General features: G+C 39.1%; 1 protein-coding gene across 1 annotated transcript in view; it reads left to right on the top strand.

The window, feature by feature from the left end:
- The window catches only part of LOC102226053 (fibrillin-2-like), a 73,776-nt gene that overhangs the window by 47,287 nt on the left and 3,615 nt on the right, over positions 1-22,874 (top strand). Inside the window, exons 13-64 of the mRNA XM_023339729.1 lie at positions 168-287; positions 383-508; positions 601-723; positions 1,937-2,212; positions 2,299-2,352; positions 2,437-2,562; positions 3,770-3,895; positions 4,051-4,170; positions 5,376-5,513; positions 7,307-7,357; positions 7,520-7,645; positions 7,737-7,964; positions 8,070-8,195; positions 8,304-8,432; positions 8,530-8,655; positions 8,799-8,924; positions 9,054-9,176; positions 9,267-9,392; positions 9,603-9,728; positions 10,268-10,390; positions 10,548-10,670; positions 11,070-11,195; positions 11,282-11,404; positions 11,740-11,862; positions 12,576-12,737; positions 12,827-12,895; positions 12,992-13,117; positions 13,208-13,333; positions 13,425-13,574; positions 13,675-13,746; positions 13,846-13,971; positions 14,807-14,932; positions 15,736-15,861; positions 15,948-16,064; positions 16,375-16,503; positions 16,599-16,718; positions 17,272-17,397; positions 17,484-17,636; positions 17,730-17,795; positions 17,890-18,015; positions 18,272-18,391; positions 18,490-18,612; positions 18,728-18,859; positions 19,389-19,514; positions 19,738-19,944; positions 20,322-20,447; positions 20,594-20,716; positions 20,904-21,020; positions 21,131-21,259; positions 21,467-21,586; positions 21,899-22,130; positions 22,224-22,377. Of these exons, the coding sequence (XP_023195497.1) occupies positions 168-287; positions 383-508; positions 601-723; positions 1,937-2,212; positions 2,299-2,352; positions 2,437-2,562; positions 3,770-3,895; positions 4,051-4,170; positions 5,376-5,513; positions 7,307-7,357; positions 7,520-7,645; positions 7,737-7,964; positions 8,070-8,195; positions 8,304-8,432; positions 8,530-8,655; positions 8,799-8,924; positions 9,054-9,176; positions 9,267-9,392; positions 9,603-9,728; positions 10,268-10,390; positions 10,548-10,670; positions 11,070-11,195; positions 11,282-11,404; positions 11,740-11,862; positions 12,576-12,737; positions 12,827-12,895; positions 12,992-13,117; positions 13,208-13,333; positions 13,425-13,574; positions 13,675-13,746; positions 13,846-13,971; positions 14,807-14,932; positions 15,736-15,861; positions 15,948-16,064; positions 16,375-16,503; positions 16,599-16,718; positions 17,272-17,397; positions 17,484-17,636; positions 17,730-17,795; positions 17,890-18,015; positions 18,272-18,391; positions 18,490-18,612; positions 18,728-18,859; positions 19,389-19,514; positions 19,738-19,944; positions 20,322-20,447; positions 20,594-20,716; positions 20,904-21,020; positions 21,131-21,259; positions 21,467-21,586; positions 21,899-22,130; positions 22,224-22,377 (6,743 nt within the window). The remainder of the gene's footprint in view (positions 1-167; positions 288-382; positions 509-600; positions 724-1,936; positions 2,213-2,298; positions 2,353-2,436; positions 2,563-3,769; positions 3,896-4,050; positions 4,171-5,375; positions 5,514-7,306; positions 7,358-7,519; positions 7,646-7,736; positions 7,965-8,069; positions 8,196-8,303; positions 8,433-8,529; positions 8,656-8,798; positions 8,925-9,053; positions 9,177-9,266; positions 9,393-9,602; positions 9,729-10,267; positions 10,391-10,547; positions 10,671-11,069; positions 11,196-11,281; positions 11,405-11,739; positions 11,863-12,575; positions 12,738-12,826; positions 12,896-12,991; positions 13,118-13,207; positions 13,334-13,424; positions 13,575-13,674; positions 13,747-13,845; positions 13,972-14,806; positions 14,933-15,735; positions 15,862-15,947; positions 16,065-16,374; positions 16,504-16,598; positions 16,719-17,271; positions 17,398-17,483; positions 17,637-17,729; positions 17,796-17,889; positions 18,016-18,271; positions 18,392-18,489; positions 18,613-18,727; positions 18,860-19,388; positions 19,515-19,737; positions 19,945-20,321; positions 20,448-20,593; positions 20,717-20,903; positions 21,021-21,130; positions 21,260-21,466; positions 21,587-21,898; positions 22,131-22,223; positions 22,378-22,874) is intronic.

The following is a 22,874-nucleotide window of genomic DNA, read 5'->3' as shown; positions in this document are numbered from 1 at the left end:
ACATGGCCATGCAGTTTGCACTGGAGCATAGAACCACATGTGATGCAGTGAAAGTTACAACTTTATTTCAGGCTCTACACTGCCATCTCCTGTAAGATTAAGGAACTTAATTATTGTCCTGGTTGATTATTTGTGATTTTTGCTCTGTTTTTATTATGTACTTGTAGATGTGGATGAGTGTTTGAATAACCCATGTATCAATGGCGATTGTGTCAACACACCTGGGGCGTACCACTGCAAATGTCACGAAGGATACCAGGGGACCCCTACCAAACAGGCCTGCATTGGTACATCTGAAAATGCCTTTAACATGCACAAATTCATCATAGCAGAGTCAAATGTTTCATAAACACAATTAACAGATAGTCTTACCTCTTTATAGATATTGATGAGTGTATCGTGAATGGAGTGATGTGTCGTAACGGCCGCTGCGTCAACACAGAGGGCAGCTTCCAGTGTATCTGCAATGCTGGCTTTGAGCTTACTCCGGATGGGAAGAACTGCATTGGTGAGAAAGAAGCAAATGCAGAAACATGGCTGAACTTCATATGGAAGAGGTCATCATCATGAAAATCATCAAACTTTTATTGGTTTTGCCAGATCACGATGAGTGCGCCACTACCAACATGTGTCTCAATGGCATGTGCATCAACGAGGACGGCAGCTTTAAATGCATCTGCAAGCCAGGCTTCACTTTAGCACCCAGTGGCCGGTATTGCATCGGTATGATTTAGCATGTGTAAATTTGGTGAAATCTTAATGATCATTTATTTTTTAAAGAGATTTTGTGTCATTTTTTTAACTTCCTCACAAGTTTCTAATTACCACTGTCCAAAAATAACTATACAGACAAGAAAATTAACAATTCTTTTAGGAATATGTTATGGAATTTTTCCAACTTGTTACCAGTTCATTGCATTTGTAACAAAACATGTATTTAAGAGCTTTGTTTATAAATGGATCCCAAGTTTCTTGACCAATAAAATAAATAACATGATATAAGTAAAACATAATAACAGGATATGATCCTACAATTACATTTTCTCTTAAGAAGTTTTCACAAGACATAAATATTCATTTTTACAATTTTTCCTTTTTCAGTGTTAAGACTCTCAACAGTTATGTTCACATTCACATCCAAAATAAAGAATTGTGTAAAAAGAAAATGAGCACAAGCTGAAAACAAATTAAAATTTGCTGAAGAACAAATGCCAATCTGGCGCATAACACAATGGCGCTGTTCAGGATTAAAAAAGGGATAGAGTCTGCAACACAACTTGATTTCACAATGTGAAGGTTTGTACTGTGATGTATTCAGAGAGGAGAAAAAAGATTGAAGGCCTAATAAACTGACACCTAATGAAGGAATTAAATGCTCTGCAATAACCTGATATATCGGTAAATAACTTTTACTTGGGAAAAAAAAAACTACAATTCTCATTGCATTTTTGTAGACGTTGCATTTCTACTGCAGTTCTAGCCACCATAGTAACTTTTATGCCAACAAGTGACAGTATTGGATTTCAAATAAGACCGGTTCACCAAAAACATTTTTCATTACACAGTATTAGGTAATTCAGCGATTGTGAATGGCATGACTTCACAGATATTTAATCTTTCACCTAACAGGTTTTATCACTTCTGGAAAGAGTCAAAAGATCCTCATGAAACAAGAGAAGATGTCCGATTGCCTTTTACTTAAGCACTTAAGATCACATACCCAGCCTGTATTTTCCTTTTGAGTTTTTAACTACACTACCAGTAGCTGCCTGCTGGCTAAGTATATTGGAAGACAATCATAATAAAATTCTGATCTAAAAGTAGGTTGGGATAAAATTGTCATGACAGGTTATGAAATTAATTTATTGGCATACATCTTTAAATACTTGGTATTTACTTCATGATGTCCTTCTGTTGCACCCTCTCTTTCCATCAGACACCGATGAGTGTCTCACACCTGGCATCTGCATGAACGGCCGCTGCATCAACAGCGAGGGCTCCTTCCGCTGCGAGTGTCCACCGGGTCTGGCCGTTGATGTTGATGGAAGAGTGTGTGTAGACACACACATGAGGACCACCTGTTACGGCACCATAAAAATGGGAACGTGCTCACGTCCGTTTCCAGGAGCAGTGACCAAGTCTGAATGCTGCTGTGCTAACCCTGAGCATGGCTTTGGAGAGCCCTGCCAACCCTGCCCATCCAGAAACTCAGGTAGTATCTTTGTGTCAAAGTTGAAAGTAAAAAAAAAAGAAAATCTGCTTATTTAAACTGTTTGCTGTTCAATGTTTCCCATTCAGCTGAGTTCCAGGCTGTATGCAGCGGTGGTATTGGTATCACAACTGATGGAAGAGGTAAGCCTTTTACATTTAGAAAAATCATTGCTTCATTCATTTTTATCCCCAACATCGTCTGAGTTACATTTGATGGTTTCTTAGACATCAATGAGTGTGCCTTGGACCCAGAAATCTGCCAGAATGGCATGTGTGAGAACCTCAGAGGAAGTTACCGCTGCATTTGCAACATTGGCTACGAGTCTGACACGAGTGGAAAGAACTGCGCCGGTGAGTCTGCGTTTGTTTTCAGAGCTTAACTTTATGGGAAGTTTATAATATTTCTTCCTGTAAAGAAAGGATTCACAGATGTTTCAGGGCTGCTGTGATCATAAGTGTGCTACAAATGCTAGTAAAAGTCAAGTAGCTGTGTCTATGACTTGTATGTTTGGACATCTGCAGTGCCAGGAAAAACTATTCAAATCCCCTGAATTGTTTCTCATTTTCTGTATTTTACTGGCATTATATCTGAGAAACCAAAAGAAAAAATGCCTAACTTTAAAGTGGAAAGAAAAATTATGCATGTTTTTCATTGTGTCAACATAAAAGCTGCAAGCAATTCTTTGAAGTCTGTAGTTATAATGTAACTAAATATGTTTACCTGTGTGTGCACTAACATAATATAAATGCAACAATTTTGCTCTCCTGCCAAAAGCATTTCAGGGGCTCCGTCCTTTTCCTTTTATGGTCTGTGGTGCACCAAAGACTAGATCCAAAACATTAAAGACTTCTACTTTGGTACAGTGTTGTAGACTGGAGAAACAGTATCATGTACCATCAATAGTGAAACTTTGACTGTCTTGTGAAACTTGTAGAAATCATGTTCTAAACAATTACTGAAATAAGTAAGTTCAATAAGTAATCATTGATTATGATTCAGCACTTTCTAGAGATGCTTAAAGGGCTTTCAAAAAAGCTTTAATTGCTTCAAAATATAAACATTTTGCTGCAACTTAAGTGAAAGAAACAGTGAACTTTGAATTTTTCTTTTAGAGCTCTTACCATCCATCTCAGAAGCTGTGAGTCCTTCCCCAACCATATTTGTCTCTATCCTTTCATTTTAGATTTTTTAATTAATTATCTCAGTTCATAAACAGACACATTCAGTAGAAAAGTTACTTCCTTAGAGCCACCTCCTGCTTAACTAGAATGTAACATTTACTAAAGTCACTTTTTTTAGCCAAAAAAATGTAAGACTTAAAAATTAAAATAAGCAATGGAAAATGCTTAAGATTTATTTTGTGGTACCTAAAAATCATGAAAAGTGTGTGAAAATATACCATGTCAACAAATATGCATTTGCTTTGCGTCTTAATACACCTTTTTACAAGGAGTGTTAACAGGTTTCTAGTGATGAGCCTGAGCGATAATGATAAGTAAACAATGCAAATAAAACGTAATGATGTTGAAAAGAGTTTTCTCTCTGACCTACTGGCAGATATCAACGAATGTCTGGTGAACCGACTGCTCTGTGACAATGGACTGTGCAGAAACACCCCGGGCTCCTACACATGCTCCTGTCCCAAAGGGTTCGTCTTCAAACCCGACTCTGAAACATGCGAGGGTGAGTTATCTCTCCGCTAAAATCATGTTTGTTTGTTTTTCTATTGTTTGTTTCTAACTATAGATATCATCTGCAGGTGGTGTTACTGCCAGATGTGCTAACTTACTGAAAGTTACTTTTCCCTGATTTCAAATGTGTGTCTTTGCCTGTCGCAGATATCAATGAGTGTGATTCCAGCCCATGCATCAACGGACTCTGTCGCAATGTGGCCGGTTCCTTTAACTGCGAGTGCGCCCATGGCAGCAAGTTGGACTCCACGAATACCATCTGCGTTGGTAAGACAGTCATTTAATGTGAATTATGGCAGCAACATGGCAAATAAGAGATTCTGGTGATTGATTTTTTTACCTTTTCTTTTGTAATTTGTTAATTTTCCATTTTAGTCTATTCCGATTTCTCCTTAAGAAATAAGCAGACCAGATTGATCTGTACAAATAAAACCCAACTTAAAAGAATGACAGTATATCAGCCTTCTCAGACTATAGCTTTCTAACATTTTCTCCTCAACATTTAGAAATTTGCCATGTTACAAGATTATACGTAAGGTTTCTGCTTTACATGACTCACAGGAAAATATAAGTTTATATGTGTCATCAAACACTTAAAATTGTGTGGGTGTTTCTACATGCCTCTGCCAAAACAGGTGTGGACACAAATTACTAGTAATTTAAATGAAAACTGGGCCAGGTGCACACACACTGTTATTTAGAAAATATACCAAAATTAGCTTTGGTTCAAAAAGAGATTATAATCATTGAGACAGATTAGAAATAATAAGGTGAAATGAAAGATTATGTAGTAAAATAAAAAAATATTTCTTTCAGTTTTCAAAGCCATATGCTTTGAACAAAAATTTTGATATCTACTACTATATTAATCACAAAGTTCACACATTGCACAGGCTGTTTCTTTCAGAGGTCTACTGATTCCTCTAGCTTTTTTGTTTCCTGCTCTATATTTCCCAGTGGGAAGAGATTAGGGAAGTAAAGCGTGCTTTTGTGTTTGGGTGGTCGTCTGGATTTGGTGGGGAAATCTTTGCTCTCTAAATTTGTAAGGAATGCAGGGGTGTGGGATTAGAAAATAACAAAAATGCACATATTTATGGTATTTACCTAGCTTAACCTTTAGCCTCAGACAGAAATGATTATTATTTAAGAGTAAAATATAGAAAGCTAAATATTATTAGAGTTCAACATGATGTTACTCAAGTTTATGTGATAATATTAATGTGCTGAGGTCATCTCTGATCAGCTTTGCTGCTTGGTTTATATTTTGTGTCCCACAAACATGAGTTTAATAGGGAAAAACTGGCTTGGCAAATGTTTTATTTGGATTAGAAATGTGCTCACCACATTTCTTAGCCTGTTGTTTAGGTTTTTTGGCTGGGAAATCCTGAGTGTTAACAGAACTGTTTGTTTCACCTAAAAACACCACAGAGTTCTTTAAATCAAGTCTTCTCTGCTCTGTTGTGGCTCCACAGACAGCATGAAGAGCACTTGCTGGCTCACGATACAAGACAACCGCTGTGAGGTGAACATCAACGGAGCCACGCTGAAGTCTGAGTGCTGCTCCACGCTGGGAGCCGCCTGGGGCAGCCCCTGCGAACCCTGCGAGATCGGTTAGTTCATTTATCCCAAAACACAACTTCATGAATGTTTGTTAGTTTGTGTGTAAAGTTGACATTCACTGGTTATTCATTAAAGCTACATAATCTGATGGAAATATTTTTATTGCGATTATGTTGCTGGAAATCTTTTGCACACTTGACTTTGTTTCAATTACACAATGTCCCACCACTCTGCATGACCTCTAGCATCTCTAACCTGTAAAGAAATGCTCTTGTGGGCATTAAGCCACACTGGAGTTCATTTAACTTGCTCGATATAATATAGTTATGAGCATAAATACATGACATAAAATATCCTACCTGACCAATTATAACAATATATAAAACAATTGTGATTCAATATATTGCAAAACTTCTTGATTGTAGTTATGAATACCTTTAATGAAATTGTTGTAAAAAATATTTTACAGCAAATAATTTCATATTCTGACTTATGCTGTGATACAAAGGCATTTTTGTTTTATTGGTTATGGCTCCCATGTTTGAAGACAGTAATCAAAGTCATTTACTGCTGATTTCTGAAGTATTAGTTTGATACTACATAGTGGTTGAAGCCTTACAAAGTGGAAAAGTTCAAGTGACTCAATGGAAATCTGAAATGGAAGATCTGTCTATTTACAAAACAGAAATATTTCTTGAAGATCTTTGTGTACAACAGGAAGCATCAACATTATAAATTCAAATAATTTAAGTCATTCAAGTTATTTATGATGAAGTATGTGTTAATTTATGGCTAAGGCAATGCCACATTTTCTGAAACTTCCAGGGATGAATGGCAATAAATCACAGCAAAATTAAACCAAACATCTAGTGAGCTTTTAGTTCCTGTTGCATATGAGAGATAATTCTGGTACCGAGGAATCAGTCTAAGCTTCACAGTGGAAGGTGAAGAACCATTAATACCTTCACCAGCAGCATGAGAGAATGCAGATGACTGGGTCTTCTGTGCAGAGTGCAGCATATTCATAGTAAATACTATACCAATGATCACTTGGTTTAAAAGCAACAAGCATATGCACAATTTTTTTTTACCAGCTGAGAGTCACATTCCATTGGAAGCTGGGCACATACCAATCTCTCTGTACAAAACACCTGATCGTAGTAGCATCGCACATATTCGAAGTTAGACTGTGGATTTTTTATTTCAGCTGCTGCTGAAATTTCAGCTGTAGCCAGAGCCGTGGTGGGATTCAAGGCACCCCACTGACATGTTGCCAAGACTAATATAACAGATTACCTGGAGTTCTACCAAGAATGGACCCTTGGCACACAGCACGTTTGTTTGTATCTTTAATTGTTTAAAACTCTGCTGTGGCAAACCAAGCAGTTAATTTTGTCTGAATGTTTTTTAAGTGAATCAGAGTCTGAGGTAACACGTTCCATTTTCTCAGAATAATGAGGGTAGCAGCACAAAAAAGTCTCTCTCAGCGTGTTTCTCCATTAGTGGTTCAGTCTTAATTCTCCAGATGCAAAAAAAGTTACCCAACCCATTAACTTATCTTTGACGCAGCAAAGAGTTTGGTAACAAACAGCAGATATTCTGGCCGCAGTGCTCGTCTGTTCCCTGCGGCATTCACAGTTTTCCAATCAATAAACTATCATTTAGTGGCCTAATGAGATCACTCAGACGTTAAAGATATGTGTATGTGCCACGAAATTCATACTTGCACTTTACATAACATTGTAAAATGTTATAAATCTACGCTGGTGTAATCATTAACAAAAGAAAACTGTATATATTATTCATTAAGAAATTAGGATTACAACTTTATTTGTTTTCTTAGACACGGCTTGCTCTCGAGGATTTGCTCGCATGAAGGGCCTCGTCTGTGAAGGTAAGTGTATTTTATATCAACGTGTGTGTGATGACTCTGTGTGGCCCCTTTAGTTGCCACTGATGATCCTGTGTTTTGTACATTGCAATTATATCTCAGCCTTATGATTTTTCTTTAATTTTTAATGTTTTTTGCCCGTGTTAAATTCTTCTCTCCCTGCAGACATCAATGAGTGTGAAGTGTTCCCTGGAGTGTGTACCAATGGGCGGTGTGTGAACACCCAGGGATCGTTCCGCTGCGAATGCGCTGCAGGCCTGACTTTGGACAGCAGTGGTCGCACATGTGTGGGTAAGAACAACTTAGATGATAAAACCCCCACATCTTCAAGTCTAAATGCAGAAATCATTTAGACTCATTTGGTTTTGTGAACTTTCTCCAGACATGCGCAGTGAGCAGTGCTATAAGAAATGGCACGAGGATGAGTGCGGTGAGCCTCTTCCGGGAAGGTACCGTGTGGACATGTGCTGCTGCTCTGTGGGTGCTGCTTGGGGGATTGATTGTGAGGAGTGTCCTAAAGAAGGAACGTCTGAGTTCAATACCATCTGTCCCAGAGGTCGCGGCTTTGCAAACAGAGGAGATATTCTCACTGGCAGGTCCTTCTATAAAGGTACTTAAGTTTGACTGCGGATGGGGAGCCAGTTTGTGGTAGAACCGCACTGAATTCACTGTGTGAGTTGGTTGTTAATCACTTTTTAAACGTGTTTCTTTACAGATGTGAATGAATGTAAGGTCTTCCAGGGTCTGTGTACTTATGGAACCTGCAGAAACACAATCGGCAGTTTCAAATGTCGGTGCAACAGCGGTTTTGCTCTCACAGCCGAGGAGAGAAACTGCACAGGTTCGAACTGGGTGACAGAGGCTCTAAATTTAAGATAATAAAACTGATAAAATGTCCCCATAAAATAAAACAAACTGTTTCCTTTTCTTCTGTGTGCATTTATTTCAGATATTGATGAGTGCCGAATCTCCCCTGACCTCTGTGGCCACGGTACGTGTGTCAACACACCCGGCAGCTTTGAGTGTGAATGCTTCGAAGGCTACGAAAGTGGCTTCATGATGATGAAAAACTGCATGGGTAAGTCTGAACTACAGAAAAATGTTGTATGAGCTCATTTTTTAACACTCGTTGAGTAACTTTTTAAATTATGTTATGGTTTTCTAATTAATGACAGACATTGATGAATGTGAGAGAAACCCCTTGCTGTGCCATGGAGGAACCTGCCTGAACACAGAGGGAAGTTTTGAGTGTGAATGTCCTGCAGGATATGTGCTCAGCAACGATGCATCTGTCTGCGAAGGTAGGGGGTTACAAACACAAAATATAAAGATGCAGTAACAACCAACAGTTGCATCTATGAAAGTCAAATGAGTTTATTGCAAAATAATCAATACATTCTTGAATTTCAGAAGGTATTATGTCATTATTTTTACCTTGGTTTAGATATGAATGAATGCCAGCTGAGTGACAACTTGTGCAGAAACGGACAGTGTGTCAACATGCCTGGGACCTACCAGTGCTCCTGTAACACCGGGTACCAGGCCACACCTGACAGACAGGGCTGCGTCGGTACGTGGAAAATTTGTTCTGATATTGAATAACGTTTTGATAGAAGTTGAAATCCATTGAACTTTAGGTTTTCTGTTTTCACTGAGACTGTGCATGTCCAATGTTTAATGATGATGACCTCTTCTCCAGATATTGACGAGTGCACCATCATGAACGGAGGTTGTGAGACTCACTGTACCAACTCTGAGGGCAGCTATGAGTGTAGCTGTAGTGAGGGCTATGCTCTGATGCCTGACCTCAGGACTTGTTCAGGTAATTAAACGCTGGATATGCTTTACTGAACACTAGGAAATTTGTGTTTGCTTTTAAAAAAAATTAAAAACTATTCCTGCTGTTTGATAGATATTGATGAGTGTGAAGAGACTCCAGAGGTCTGTGATGGAGGCCAGTGCACCAATATTCCTGGGGAATATCGTTGTCTGTGTTTTGATGGATTTATGGCTTCCATGGACATGAGGACCTGTATCGGTAAGAGGAGAATTCTTCAAAATTCATCATTTTATTTTTGGCTGACGCATTATTTATTTTCTCCCTGACCTGTGCTTAAGTTCAGACATGTTATAACTCTGTTTTGTTTTCTGTGGGACTTTCTCTGTCAGTCTCACTTTAAATCACTCTGAGCTCCGTCGAGAAAACTCTACTTGTGTAACCGGTCTCTATCCATCCCTGTCTGCCCAGATGTGAATGAATGTGATTTGAACCCAAACATCTGTCTCCACGGTGACTGTGAGAACACCAAAGGCTCGTTCATCTGCCACTGTCAGCTGGGATACTTTGTCAAGAAGGGATCCACAGGCTGCACAGGTACACGCACACAAACACACACACCAACAGGGGGAAAAAAAAACATCAGTGGTTGTCTGAGTCAAGTGTTTAAATAGGCCAACCATTTATTCAAATTTTTCAGTTCTACATTTTTATGAAATTATATTTGTAGCTCTAGAATGCAATCAAGAAATAAGTAACAGGTTGTGGTAGATGGTGAGGAAAATTTCCTTTTTAATAATGTATTGTTATCAAACGGACAGAAATAAGTTTTAAGATACCGTTCTGCTGCCAAGGTTCCTTATTGCCATAGAAAATTGTTCTATTCTCTTCATATGTGCTGCTTTTTTAAAAATGAAAATTCAAAACTGTTCAATTTATTAGAATCTAACAAAGTATATTCTCCCCTTTCCCGGTTAACGATGCACTGCATTTGTGTTGGGGTTTTTTTCTGGATGCTTTCAACAAATTCAAAACCACTTTGTACTTATGAGAGTTTGTGTGGTAGTTATTTTTTTAAGTTCACATAACATAAACAGTATAACTGTTGGGTATTTCTGCTGTTTATTTCTTTTCAGATATTGATGAGTGTGAGATTGGAGCTCACAACTGTGACATCCACTCTGCTTGCATTAATGTGCCGGGGAGCTTTAAGTGTCGCTGTAGAGATGGCTGGGTGGGAGATGGCATCAAGTGTGTGGGTGAGTCGATGCTCAGATTGTCTCTGTAAATATTGAAGTTGTGGATTATTATTTCCCAATATTTAAATCGATTTAAATTCAATATAATTACCTAATTTTGTCTAGAGCTGTATTTTATTGCCAAGATTATGATGACATGATAATCTTTTATTTCCAGATTATGATGAATGTGCCTCAGAGGACCACAGTTGCCACCTCAATGCAGATTGCGTCAACACACCAGGGTCACATAGGTGTACATGCAAAGAAGGCTTTAATGGAGACGGCTTTTCATGCTCAGGTAAGAAAACTACTCTGATGTTAGATGCTCACTTGAGAACAGGTTTGGTGAAATAGTCTGTGATTGAAATGAAAGTTTGACTTTTAATAAAGAGAATGCAAATTTTTTAGAAAAAGACCGATAAACATGGTTTAATAATGTGAATAGTACACCTACCACTTTTCAGACCTTGCTAGCGAAGAAATATTTAGGCATTTTGCAAATAAGAAAAAAAATAAAATGTCTTGAGCCAAAAATAACACTACAAATATTTTGAATGTAAGAACCAAAGGCATCAATTGTTGATGAAAAGTAAAGGTTGTCTTTTCTAAATTATTCCTTTTGTTTAAGTGTTAAACTTTATTTCATTCAAGTCTAGTTTGGCATTGTTTAATAACTCATTTATTTGCTTTATTGCAGACATGGATGAATGCGCAGACAACGTCAACCTGTGTGAGAACGGGCAGTGTCTGAACGCTCCTGGAGGCTACCGCTGCGAGTGCGAGATGGGCTTCACGCCCACTGAGGACAGCAAGGCCTGTAAAGGTGCAGCACTAATTCTGGCAGTCTGCATTATTTTTCCATTCAAGTAGGGTAGCATAATAACCTTGTCTTTGGTATGTTCCCTGCAGATATTGATGAGTGTAATTTCCAGAACATCTGTGTGTTTGGAACCTGTGAGAACCTTCCAGGCATGTTCCGCTGTGTTTGTGACGATGGCTACGAACTGGACCGCAGTGGAGGAAACTGCACTGGTAACTGTCACACTAAAGTTTAAATAAATAAAACAAGGCTTTATGTTCTATTTTTTTTTCAAATTGACCTCATGGTGTTTAACCGAGTCCAATAAAATAAGTGATAAACAATAAAGAAACAAGCTACCATCTTACTTAGTAAACTTGATAAGTTGCTGATTTCATTATTACAAAGTGCTGTGAAGAACAAAATTCTCTTTTATCCTGAATTATTAGTTTGTGTGGCAAGATTTTTTATAAAGACAATTGCCAAAAATATAAAAGTGTTATACTTCCCGTGCATACAATTAAGTTGGCATTTGTTCAAAAATGAGTGTTCTTTGTGTGTCTTCCAGATATCAACGAATGTGCTGTCCATGTGAACTGTCTCAACGGACTCTGTGTGAACATACCAGGGAGCTACATGTGTAACTGTCCACCTGATTTTACACTCAACCCCACTGGCGTGGGCTGCGTGGGTGAGTCACATTCAGAAGATTTCAAGACAGTTCTCCAACTGTAATCTTGGATATTATGAAATAGGTGAATGAACTTCATACCAGCACAGAAATTGTGCCAAATTCATCAAAAGCTCCAAATTATGTTTACTCAAAAAAAAGTGTTTTAATAAATAAGAACAATTTAAGTAGCACTCCAATATTTAAATTAATTAACCAACTAAAGGTTTTTCACATTGCACACATCATCAAATCAGGTGTGGTCACAGGCAAACCTGATGCAACAAGTTAATAGATTTATTAGTTGCTTAATATCGGACACATTTAAATACCTAAACTGTTGATGGTGACATTTCATTGCATATTGAGATTTTCTTGCATGTAACAAGTTTAAAGCATGCCACCTAGTGGCAGAAAGAGCAAGCTCTCAGCAGCTGCCATGAAATGACAACAATTATTTCCATGTCTTTAATTTTTCTAAAGGGAGCAGTTGTAGATTTTAGTTAAAATCAGTGGTGCAAAAACATAATATTTCCTTACTTTTAAATCTGGGGGAGGAGTCTGCTACTTGCTCCATAGTCTAAGTGAAAATATTGCTTTCCACTGCACGCACAAAATACCCTGTCTCATAACTACATATGATAAAACCTGAAGAAATTCAGAAACTGTACTGCTTGCTGTTTAAATATTTCTATGATTTATTTAGACTTAACATCGCTGTTTACTCCTGTCAGATACCCGTGTTGGTAACTGTTTCTTGGACATCCTTCCTCGGGGTGACGGAGGAATCTCCTGCAGTGTGGAGATCGGTGTGGGTGTTACACGAGCTTCCTGCTGCTGCTCCGATGGAAGAGCTTGGGGAAACCCTTGTGAACTTTGCCCAACATCCAACTCCTGTATGCACCTCAGAACCAAAATCCACTCATTTACCCTGTAATATTTTGTTTTAAATCACAGTGGTTCACTGTTTTTTTTTTCCCTGTAGCCGAATACAAGACTCTCTGTCCAGGAGGGGAGGGCTTCAGACCGAATCCCATTACTGTTCTTCTGGAAGGTAGAACACACCGCTTTCTCCTTTTTGGGTGATAAATATTAACAGAAAAGAAATAATGTGACAAACACTCATTTCTCTATTTGCTTAATCTTTAAGACATTGATGAGTGCATGGAGTTACCGGGTCTCTGCCAGGGTGGGAACTGCATTAACACATTTGGTAGCTTCCAGTGTGAGTGTCCGCCAGGCTACTACCTGAATGAAGAGACTCGCATCTGTGAAGGTATGTGCTCTTCCTTTAACGGTGAAGACATTGCAAAATGAATCCAGTTGAATGAATTTAATTTATTTAGATTTTTTTTTATTGTTCCAGATATTGATGAATGCACTGCTCATATTGGGATCTGTGGGCCTGGAACTTGCTACAATACACTGGGCAACTACACTTGTGTGTGCCCTCCTGAATACATGCAGGTCAATGGAGGAAACAACTGCATGGGTGAGTGGTAGAGGTTCCCTCAAATAAACAGATTTACTGCAAACAGCTTTGTAGTATATTGGAAAGTTCTCATTTGTGCCTTGTAATGCAGACATGAGGAAAAGTGTTTGCTACCGCAACTTCAATGACACGTGTGAGAATGAGCTGTCGTTCAACATGACCAAGAAGATGTGCTGCTGCGCCTACAATGTGGGCAAAGCCTGGAACAAGCCGTGCGAGCCGTGTCCTACTCCTGCTACCAGTGAGCCACTACAAAACCCAGAACAATGCATTAAATAGACTGATTGAACACAACATGTTTCATTACTGTCACTGAGTCTCCTCTGTGCTGATTCGTCCAGATGCGTACCGGGCACTATGCGGTAACCTGGCTCCTGGCTTCATCATTGACATCCACACCGGCAAACCAGTTGGTAGGTCATGGTGAATCCAGCAGCGGTTGTTAATCAGTTTCAAATTATCACTTTCAAAGCTTGTCGATGCTATCTTCTAATTGTGCTTTATTGTCGCAGATATTGATGAGTGCAGAGAAATCCCGGGTATTTGTGCTAACGGAGTGTGCATCAACCAGATTGGAAGCTTCCGCTGTGAATGTCCAATGGGCTTCAGCTACAACAACATACTCCTGATTTGTGAAGGTTAGTCTCAGCTCAAATATTCTTTGTTCTTCTATCTGCTGCATTATGAATTTTCCTGGGGATGACATGCAAGTAACCATACAATTCCTTTACAAGCATTCTAAAACTAAAAGTTTCATCCCTTTAGAAGCTTTTGTAATGGAAACTATGGTTAGTGTAACTTGTCATTTTTGGCTAAGTCCTTTTAAAAAGGAAACCAAAACATACCATTTAATGTTAAAGTGATGTTCATTAATAAAAAATGAACTCAGAATGAATTCAGAATAATTAATTTGCTTTAATAATTCCATTCACTAAGTGATGCATATTATATTGATTAGTTGCACACAGACAGCCCAAAAAACAGTTTTCATTTTATATCAAAGATGATTGTTTTGCAAATTGCTGTCAAAACTATATTGGCCTTGCATGCATTCTCACACCACCCATACCGTTTTTCCAATTTTGACAGAACAGACACATGCTGCATGCACCAATTCATTTCGTATCACAAAGAACTTACGACTAGAAGTGCTGGTTAAATAAATCAATAACAAATGAAGTCGTACCAGGACATGCATGCTCAGTTAAAGCATGCACATCTCTTACTCACTGGCAGTGAGATATGTTTACAAGCCTCCCAGTTAATTTCTGCTTCATTTATCTTGAATTATGTTCTTGTAAGGGCAGCTGTGTCCAGCAAAGCCACCAATCAGAACCTGGGAGTAGCTTCCTGAACTCTACAACTCCATAATGACTTTTTTGTCCTGTTGTACACAGTCTCAGAGCCAAATATGATGAGTTACAGAGCTGGTGATCGATGTCTAAAGCTTGTTATTTTCTCTCCCCATCACAGATATTGATGAGTGCAACAGTGGTGACAACCTGTGCCAGCGCAACGCAAACTGCATCAACATCCCAGGCAGCTACCGCTGCGAGTGCTCCCAGGGCTTCAAACTGTCCCCCAGCGGGGCCTGTCTGGGTGAGCTCATGTTTACCTTCACAGATTACCTGCAGGGACTAGCTGTTATTAAATTTGCTTTGTATGATAACCTAGCTGTAAAAACACTGTATTTACTCAAAAAAAATTTTACTAAATAAATTACATGATGTAACTGTTTTTATTTTTAAAAGCAACAAATTTGTACAAATACTTCTAAATTTAGTATTTTCAAAATGTAAAATATTCTTTTTTCACAGAAACATGTTCTTATTTTATTTTGTGGACCATTATGAATATAACTGGATATACTCCTTTAGTTCTTGGATGTGTTTTTTTTACCTCTTTCTGACCAAGATAAAAAGTAACATGTTTTTAGCCACCTGACATGCAATGCAGAGTGACAAGCTAGGGTGGAGTAGTGCTACATCACCCCAAAAACCTGGAAAAAATCTAGACCACTTAAACATTTAAAGACCAGATGTTAAAGAAATGTCTGAGGTTTCTGCTACATCACTGAATATGTAAGAACCTCCTCAGGAATGTGGATGCACAGTTTCAGATTACATGATTATGCAAAAACATTAGATATTTTATTATGACGTCAAGAGAAGGCTGGCAGGTAATTCAGACCAATAATGAATCAACACATAAGGTAATTATAATGGTATAATACATATGACTGCAAGTTAATATTAAATGCTTCTCTTTTCTCAATGTATTTCATTAGTTTTTGTGCTTGAGTTCATTTTGACAATAATATTTTTTAAATTAAAACTTTCAGCCCTAGATGGTAAGTTCATGATTGAATATGGATAACAAAAATCAAATATATTTATTTGCAGATCGCAATGAGTGCCAGGAGATTCCTAACGCGTGCAGCCATGGACAGTGTATCGACACACAGGGCAGTTATCGCTGCCTCTGCCACAATGGCTTCAAGGCCACTGCTGATCAAACCATGTGCATGGGTAAGAGTACAATCTCAAACTTTCTGATACATAAAAATGCTGTATGTTAGCTTCTCACAAATAAAATCATGTTTTTTTATTTTCAGACATTGATGAATGTGAAAGGCAGCCGTGCGGCAATGGTACCTGTAAAAACACGGTGGGATCGTACAACTGCCTCTGCTTTCCTGGATTTGAGCTCACACATAACAATGACTGCATGGGTAGGAACTGTTCACTGTTCTGCTTCAAAAATGCCAACAGCAAGCTGTGTACTTTAAAAGTCAAAGTGTTTCAGGGATTCAGCTACTGTTATATTGATTACATTTATATGTCTATATTTTAATAAAATAAACTGCGTCAGCATAACATTTAGCCACACATAAAGTTATACTTGAATATGCAGCTTTCTTTCTATTTTTTGTGTGTGTGGTATAGCCACGAGAAAACTAATTTAGCTTAGCTTAGTCATTCAATTATTCTTGTCAAGATTTTTCACCGTTTTTCCTAATCACTGTAACATTTTCTTTACAGACGTAGATGAGTGCTTTGCTCTGCAGGGCCAAGTGTGCAGGAATGGACAATGCATCAATGGGCTTGGTTCCTTTCAATGTCTATGCTATGAGGGTTACGAAAACAGCCCTGATGGAAAGAATTGCATTGGTAAGTCACAAGTTCTAATAGATGTGTGAGATAAATGTAAACCATTAAAAGTCACACTGAATGTAAAATTATGCTTTTAAAATTATTTCCCACAGATATCAATGAGTGTACTAGTCTGCCTGGAACATGCTCTCCGGGAACCTGCCAGAACCTGGATGGATCTTTCAGATGTATTTGCGCTGCAGGTTACCAGGTGCAAAATGACCAGTGTTTAGGTAACAGGAAAAATCTTCAATACATCATGATTGTTGACACACACCGTGATATATTCAGTAAAAACAAACTGAGGTATCTGCAGGTTTCACTTTTTAACAACGCAATCAGTGTATGTTTTACTTATGTGGATATACAAAACTGTGTTACAGCAGTGAAGATGTCAAAAGTTTATTCTGGGGATTATGTCTGTCCCACTACTCTGCAGTTCTGCTTTTACACAACAGTGTCTTTTTGGTGTAACCACCAACCCACCTCACATTTATTTATAAAATTTCTAATAGTAAGATCTTTTTTGGCAACCTCGCCCTCCTCACCCCAAAAAACTATCAGTTTCTGTAAGAAAAAAAATAACACTTACAGTTTATTGATACGTCAGCCATATCTGGTAGTCCATTTGTGCATTTGAAAATTCCTGTGGCCGAGACACTGCATGGTTTCTTTTTGTCAGTAAAGTGCAGCTTTAAATTATGTGCTATTATGTCATTACTTAAATGGCTGAAATCTTGACTAATATCTTTTTCTATTTTTTTCTTTTGCACACCATCTTACTAGATATTAATGAATGTGAAGTAGAGCCCAACCTCTGCCAGTTCGGCACCTGCACCAACACCCCAGGCAGCTTCCAGTGCTCTTGCCAGCCGGGCTTCGTACTCTCTGACAACAAACGGCGTTGCTACGGTAAGAGTTATCACAATCCTGAAGATCAAATTGTAGCAATATTTACCGTTGTGCTTCCTGTTGAAACCACTTATGTTTTATGGTAGACACCAGAGAGAGCTTCTGTTTCACCAAGTTTGAGGCGGGCAAATGCTCAGTCCCTAAAGCATTCAACACCACTAAGGCCAAGTGCTGCTGCAGCAAGATGCCTGGAGAGGGCTGGGGAATTCCCTGTGAGCTGTGCCCACGAGAAACTGATGGTGTGTAACACACACACATACTCACCCCTTCACACATACATCTGTACATAATGTCAACCATAAAACATCGGCATTTTGTTGACACTTCAACAGCTGCTTTCAACACTCTGTGCCCCTACGGCCTTGGAGCTCTGCCTGGACTGGGTGACACTCGAGAGGGTGAGTGCTGCAACTGTGATCTGATGTCCTGAATATAAAGAAAGAAAAATGACAGATTTGTTGAAATGAGCTAGCTTTTTCTGACTGTGTGCAGATATGAACGAGTGTCTGGATAATCCTGGAATTTGCCAGAATGGAATATGCATCAACACAGATGGCTCTTTCCGATGCGAATGCCCCTTTGGATACAACCTGGATTACACTGGAGTCAACTGTGTTGGTGAGATGACTTCTAGATAGATGTTCAGTTTACAGAACAAGACAAAGACAGAGTTATGGTGTTAAAGGTTTCTAGCTAACAAATTTAATCTCTAAAATCACTATTATCACTGAATTTTGCTTGATTTAGACTGTGGATTTACCTGCATGTAGGGGTGATCGATGTAGGGTTTTGGGGTGCTTTTTACTGGTCATAAAATCAACTTTTTTAAATGTATTTATCTTGTGTGTTTGCTCCTGTGATTCGGTTTCTTCAGACACGGATGAATGCTCCATTGGGAACCCTTGTGGAAATGGAACCTGCACCAATGTAGTGGGAGGCTTTGAGTGTTCGTGCCAGGAGGGCTTTGAACCGGGACCCATGATGACTTGTGAAGGTTAGTGGATCACTTCCAAGAAATTGGAATTCCAAGAATACTTATTATATGGACATTACCCCTTAGTAATGACTCTCTGTCCCTTTTCTTGGCTCAAGACATTAACGAGTGCTCCCAGAATCCCCTTCTTTGTGCTTTCCGTTGTGTCAACACATTTGGGTCCTACGAGTGCATGTGTCCTGCCGGCTATGTGCTGCGAGATGACCAGCGCATGTGCAGAGGTGAGATGGTAGATCAGAAATAACACTCTCACTTTTCCTTCTTCTTCTCTGTTCTGGTTTTTGTATAAATATGAGTAATAGTAACACCAGTTGCCATTTTTTTAACCCTAAACAGATCAGGATGAGTGTTCAGAGGGACTAGATGACTGCGACTCTAAAGGCATGACCTGCAAGAACCTGATTGGAACCTTCATGTGTATCTGCCCTCCTGGCATGCAGCGGCGACCAGATGGAGAGGGATGCATGGGTCAGTAGAAATGTGCCAGGTTATAGTTTACAGGATTCCTGCAGTCTGGAAAATTATGAGACTTTATTTAAGTATTTTCGAAATCAGGATCGGGATGGAAAATGAGAATATTTAATTTACTAAAAGTAAGTAGCTCCTATTTAGGCTCTTTTTATGTAAGTATAAAAAATACTCACAGCTTGTTTCTGCTTGTCTACATGAAGACTTGAGGTCATTAGTTAGCCTTTTCAGGCAACATTTTTGTTAATCACTGACTGAAAAACAAAATATATATGCATACTCTATAGGTGTTCTCAATTAAATATGACTCAGATGAACAGATATCTATCGTCATTTATGTCCATCTGGCTACTTTTCCATCTATCCATGCCTCTGTCCATCCACCCAGCCATTCATCCATCTGTTTTCATCCCTCCATATTCTGCATGTTATAATTTATTCATCCTGCCATACTGCAGCAACTTTGTTGCAACAGAATTCTCCCTTTTCTTCAGACTTTTCATTCCTTCACCTGTTTGTTCTGCTGCAGACTTGAACGAGTGTCGTGCCAAACCTGGAATCTGCAAGAACGGTCGCTGCATCAACACGGTGGGAAGCTACCGCTGCGAGTGTAACGACGGATTTGAGCCGAGCTCAACTGGAACTGAATGCATTGGTAAGACCTATGCTGCCGGCTGGCCCGCGATTGACACTAATTAGTCTTTCTTTGCGTATTTTATGATATTTATGTCAACGTAGCCTCCTTTTTGAGTCAGTTTTTAATAAAATAAAATTTTTGTTTTTTCTATATGACCTCAATAATGTTTCAAACTACCCCACAGTTTCCTAAATCCAAGAATGCATTCACAAATAAAAACACTTCTTTTCTTTTCCATTAGACAACAGAAAGGGCTTCTGTTTCACAGAGGTCCTGCAGACTATGTGCCAGCAATCGTCAACCAACAGGAACACTGTGACTAAGTCTGAGTGCTGCTGCAATGCGGGTCGAGGCTGGGGGTCACAGTGCGAGTTGTGCCCTCTACCTGGCACTGTGCAATACAAGAAGATGTGCCCTCTTGGACCTGGATACACCACAGATGGTAGAGGTGAGTAACAAACTATAATCTGCACCCGCAGTGTGTTACTTTGAAACAGGAAAATTAAAACAAAGATTGTAATAATATTTTAATTTTCATCTGATTTGTGAATGTATTCACACAGCAATTAACTTCAAAGTATTTTATGTGTTCTATGTGAATTTTATAAGACAGTTCCAGACAGTTTGGGAGTGGAAGGAATATTGCACATCTTTTTAAAAATTTTTCAAACTAAACATTTGAAAAGTGTTGTGTGTATTTGTACATTGGAGAACCAACTGGATCTGGACTTGAGAGTTGACTTTGACTTAAAAAACTGACTTGTGAAAATCTGTTGCAATAGCAGTCTGTGCAGATTAATATAAAGTAGAACTTTATTGTTACAGATATCAATGAATGCCAGGTGTTGCCAGATCTGTGCAAGAACGGTCAGTGCATCAACTCTATAGGATCCTTCCGCTGCCACTGTAATGTAGGATACAAAGCTGACTTCACCAGCACTTCCTGTGTCGGTAAGGCTGATCTTTGCTTTATTTCCATCCAATTTTTTCTCACTTTGAAAACATTAAAATCTTTCACTGGTTTTGACTGTGAAGATTTGTGTTGGCATCCTGACTCACCTTTCTTCTACTTCATGTAACTTTGCTGCATATTGCAGATGTGGATGAATGCTCCTTGTCTCCAAAACCCTGTAACTTCCTGTGTAAAAACACTGAAGGCAGCTACCTGTGCTCCTGCCCCAGAGGATACAGCCTACAACCAGATGGAAAGACCTGCAAAGGTGACAGAACTCTGTAGTTGTGCTTAAGCCAGCGTAGCCTTTGCAGATACATGATGATTAATATTTACTTTTGGACTAATATGTAATTTGCAAATATATTCACACAGCAACTAGCTTCAAAGTTACGTATTACTTGTTTATGTTTTAAGCTAAATTAGTTTGCATGCCTTGCTTTTTTTGCATTAAGATCTGGATGAGTGCTCAACAAAGCAGCACAACTGCCAGTTCCTCTGTGTTAATACCATCGGAGGCTTCAACTGCAAGTGTCCAAATGGCTTCACTCAGCATCAGACCGCCTGCATTGGTGAGTTCAGTTTCAAGTAGTCGAACCTCAGGCTCTGTGGCTCATTTGCTAATTATTTGCCACTGAAGCAAATAAAAATCATGTGGTTTTTTTTGTTTGTTTCTTTGCAGACAACAATGAGTGCACAGGCCAAAACAGCGTCTGTGGTTCTCGAGCTTCCTGTGTAAACACTCCTGGTAGCTTCAACTGTGAATGCTCTAAAGGTTTCTCCCTGGATAGCACTGGCATAGAGTGTGAAGGTGAGCAAGCAGGATATGTTCACATATTCAGGTCCTGTTGGGTTCCATATATTATTTCTTTGGGTTAAGCTTTTTAAAATTTAAGGATTTGTAATGAATCGTTCCTACAGTCTTCCGTCCATCTTTGATAGCTGTCCTTATGTTGACATTACTGCTGATATTTGTAAAGTAAGTTATCAAAAGAAATGTATTTTCCCCTTTCCTTAGATGTGGATGAGTGTAACAATAACCATCGCTGTCAGCATGGCTGTCAGAACATGCTGGGAGGTTACCGCTGTGGCTGTCCTCAGGGATACGTGCAGCACTACCAGTGGAACCAGTGTGTGGGTGAGTCAGTGTGTCTTCAGATCTGTCTGTTCATTTGGCCTGATTGAGAGTCATCACCCACTAGGACCATTTCAGAAGGGAGACATTTTTTGAAATACTTCAGAAATCTCTTGCAATCCACTGATAATCGTATGATAACTGGAAGCCATTATGAAATCTTAGGGATTTTATTAAACTGCTGTCATGTTTAGCTTGGTGGAGAAGTTCCGAAAAATGTATTACTTAAAGTACAAAGACATTTTTGATGTCTGGGATCACTGCATGTGTTGTATGTGCATCATCATCAGAATGAATAGGTTTCTCTTTCTGCAGATGAAAACGAGTGTCAGAGCGGGACTGTTTGTGGCTCCGCTTCCTGCTACAACACCCTGGGCAGCTTCAAGTGCGTCTGTCCTTCTGGTTTTGACTTTGAGCAGAATGCTGGTGGCTGCCAGGATGTGAATGAATGTAGCACAGGCACAAGCCCCTGCATCTACGGCTGCTCCAACACTGATGGAGGCTACTTGTGTGGCTGTCCTGGAGGTTTCTTCAGAGCTGGACAGGGGTGAGGAATTACATCATCATCAAATAAGTGAACCATGTTTGGTATTTGATGTAATGATTATTAAAATGATTTTCTCTTTTTGTCTCCTCACAGTCACTGTGTTTCAGGCTCAGGCTTCCCAGGCCAACTCGTGGATGGTGATGAGGATGACAGTCTGTCTCCTGAAGCTTGCTATGAGTGCAAGATCAATGGAGGAGGAAAGAATGGACGACACAGGCGCAGTACCGATGAAAATGAACTGAATCAGGTACGCACAGTGACACAAAGATTTCTAAGGATCTTTTCACTCTTGATAGTTACATTTTCAGCTGGTGCAGTTCACTTCGACACTGCACCATGTCAAACAATTCAAACCCTTTGAGAAGCCTCTTCACCCCCTTGCCTGTGGTGGCGCTGCAGCACAAATAACAGCGGGGAACGACACAAAAACCGCAGAGGAAGATGAACGCAAATTCTTTCTTCACAGAACGAAAAATGGAGTAGCGTCTTAGCAGTTCTATGAATTCATTTTTGTCTGTAAAAGACCATGAGACATTTTTCTTAATAGCATTAGACTCTTGTGTTTGTTTTGATTGTATTTACCCAGAATGTCCTATGGTATAGTCGGCTTCCTGCATTTCATCAGCTTGGCTTTCACATATGCAATTAATTGAACCACACCAGTGTTCACTTCAACCAAATCGAGACTTCGATTTGTATTCAGACCAGAGTTCACTTTTTTGGCCAACATCATATAATGTGTAT

The sequence above is a fragment of the Xiphophorus maculatus genome, chromosome 9 (genome assembly GCF_002775205.1).
Source record: "Xiphophorus maculatus strain JP 163 A chromosome 9, X_maculatus-5.0-male, whole genome shotgun sequence".
In the NCBI taxonomy this organism is placed as follows: Eukaryota; Metazoa; Chordata; class Actinopteri; order Cyprinodontiformes; family Poeciliidae; genus Xiphophorus; species Xiphophorus maculatus.
This window is presented reverse-complemented; position numbering and strand designations above follow the sequence as displayed.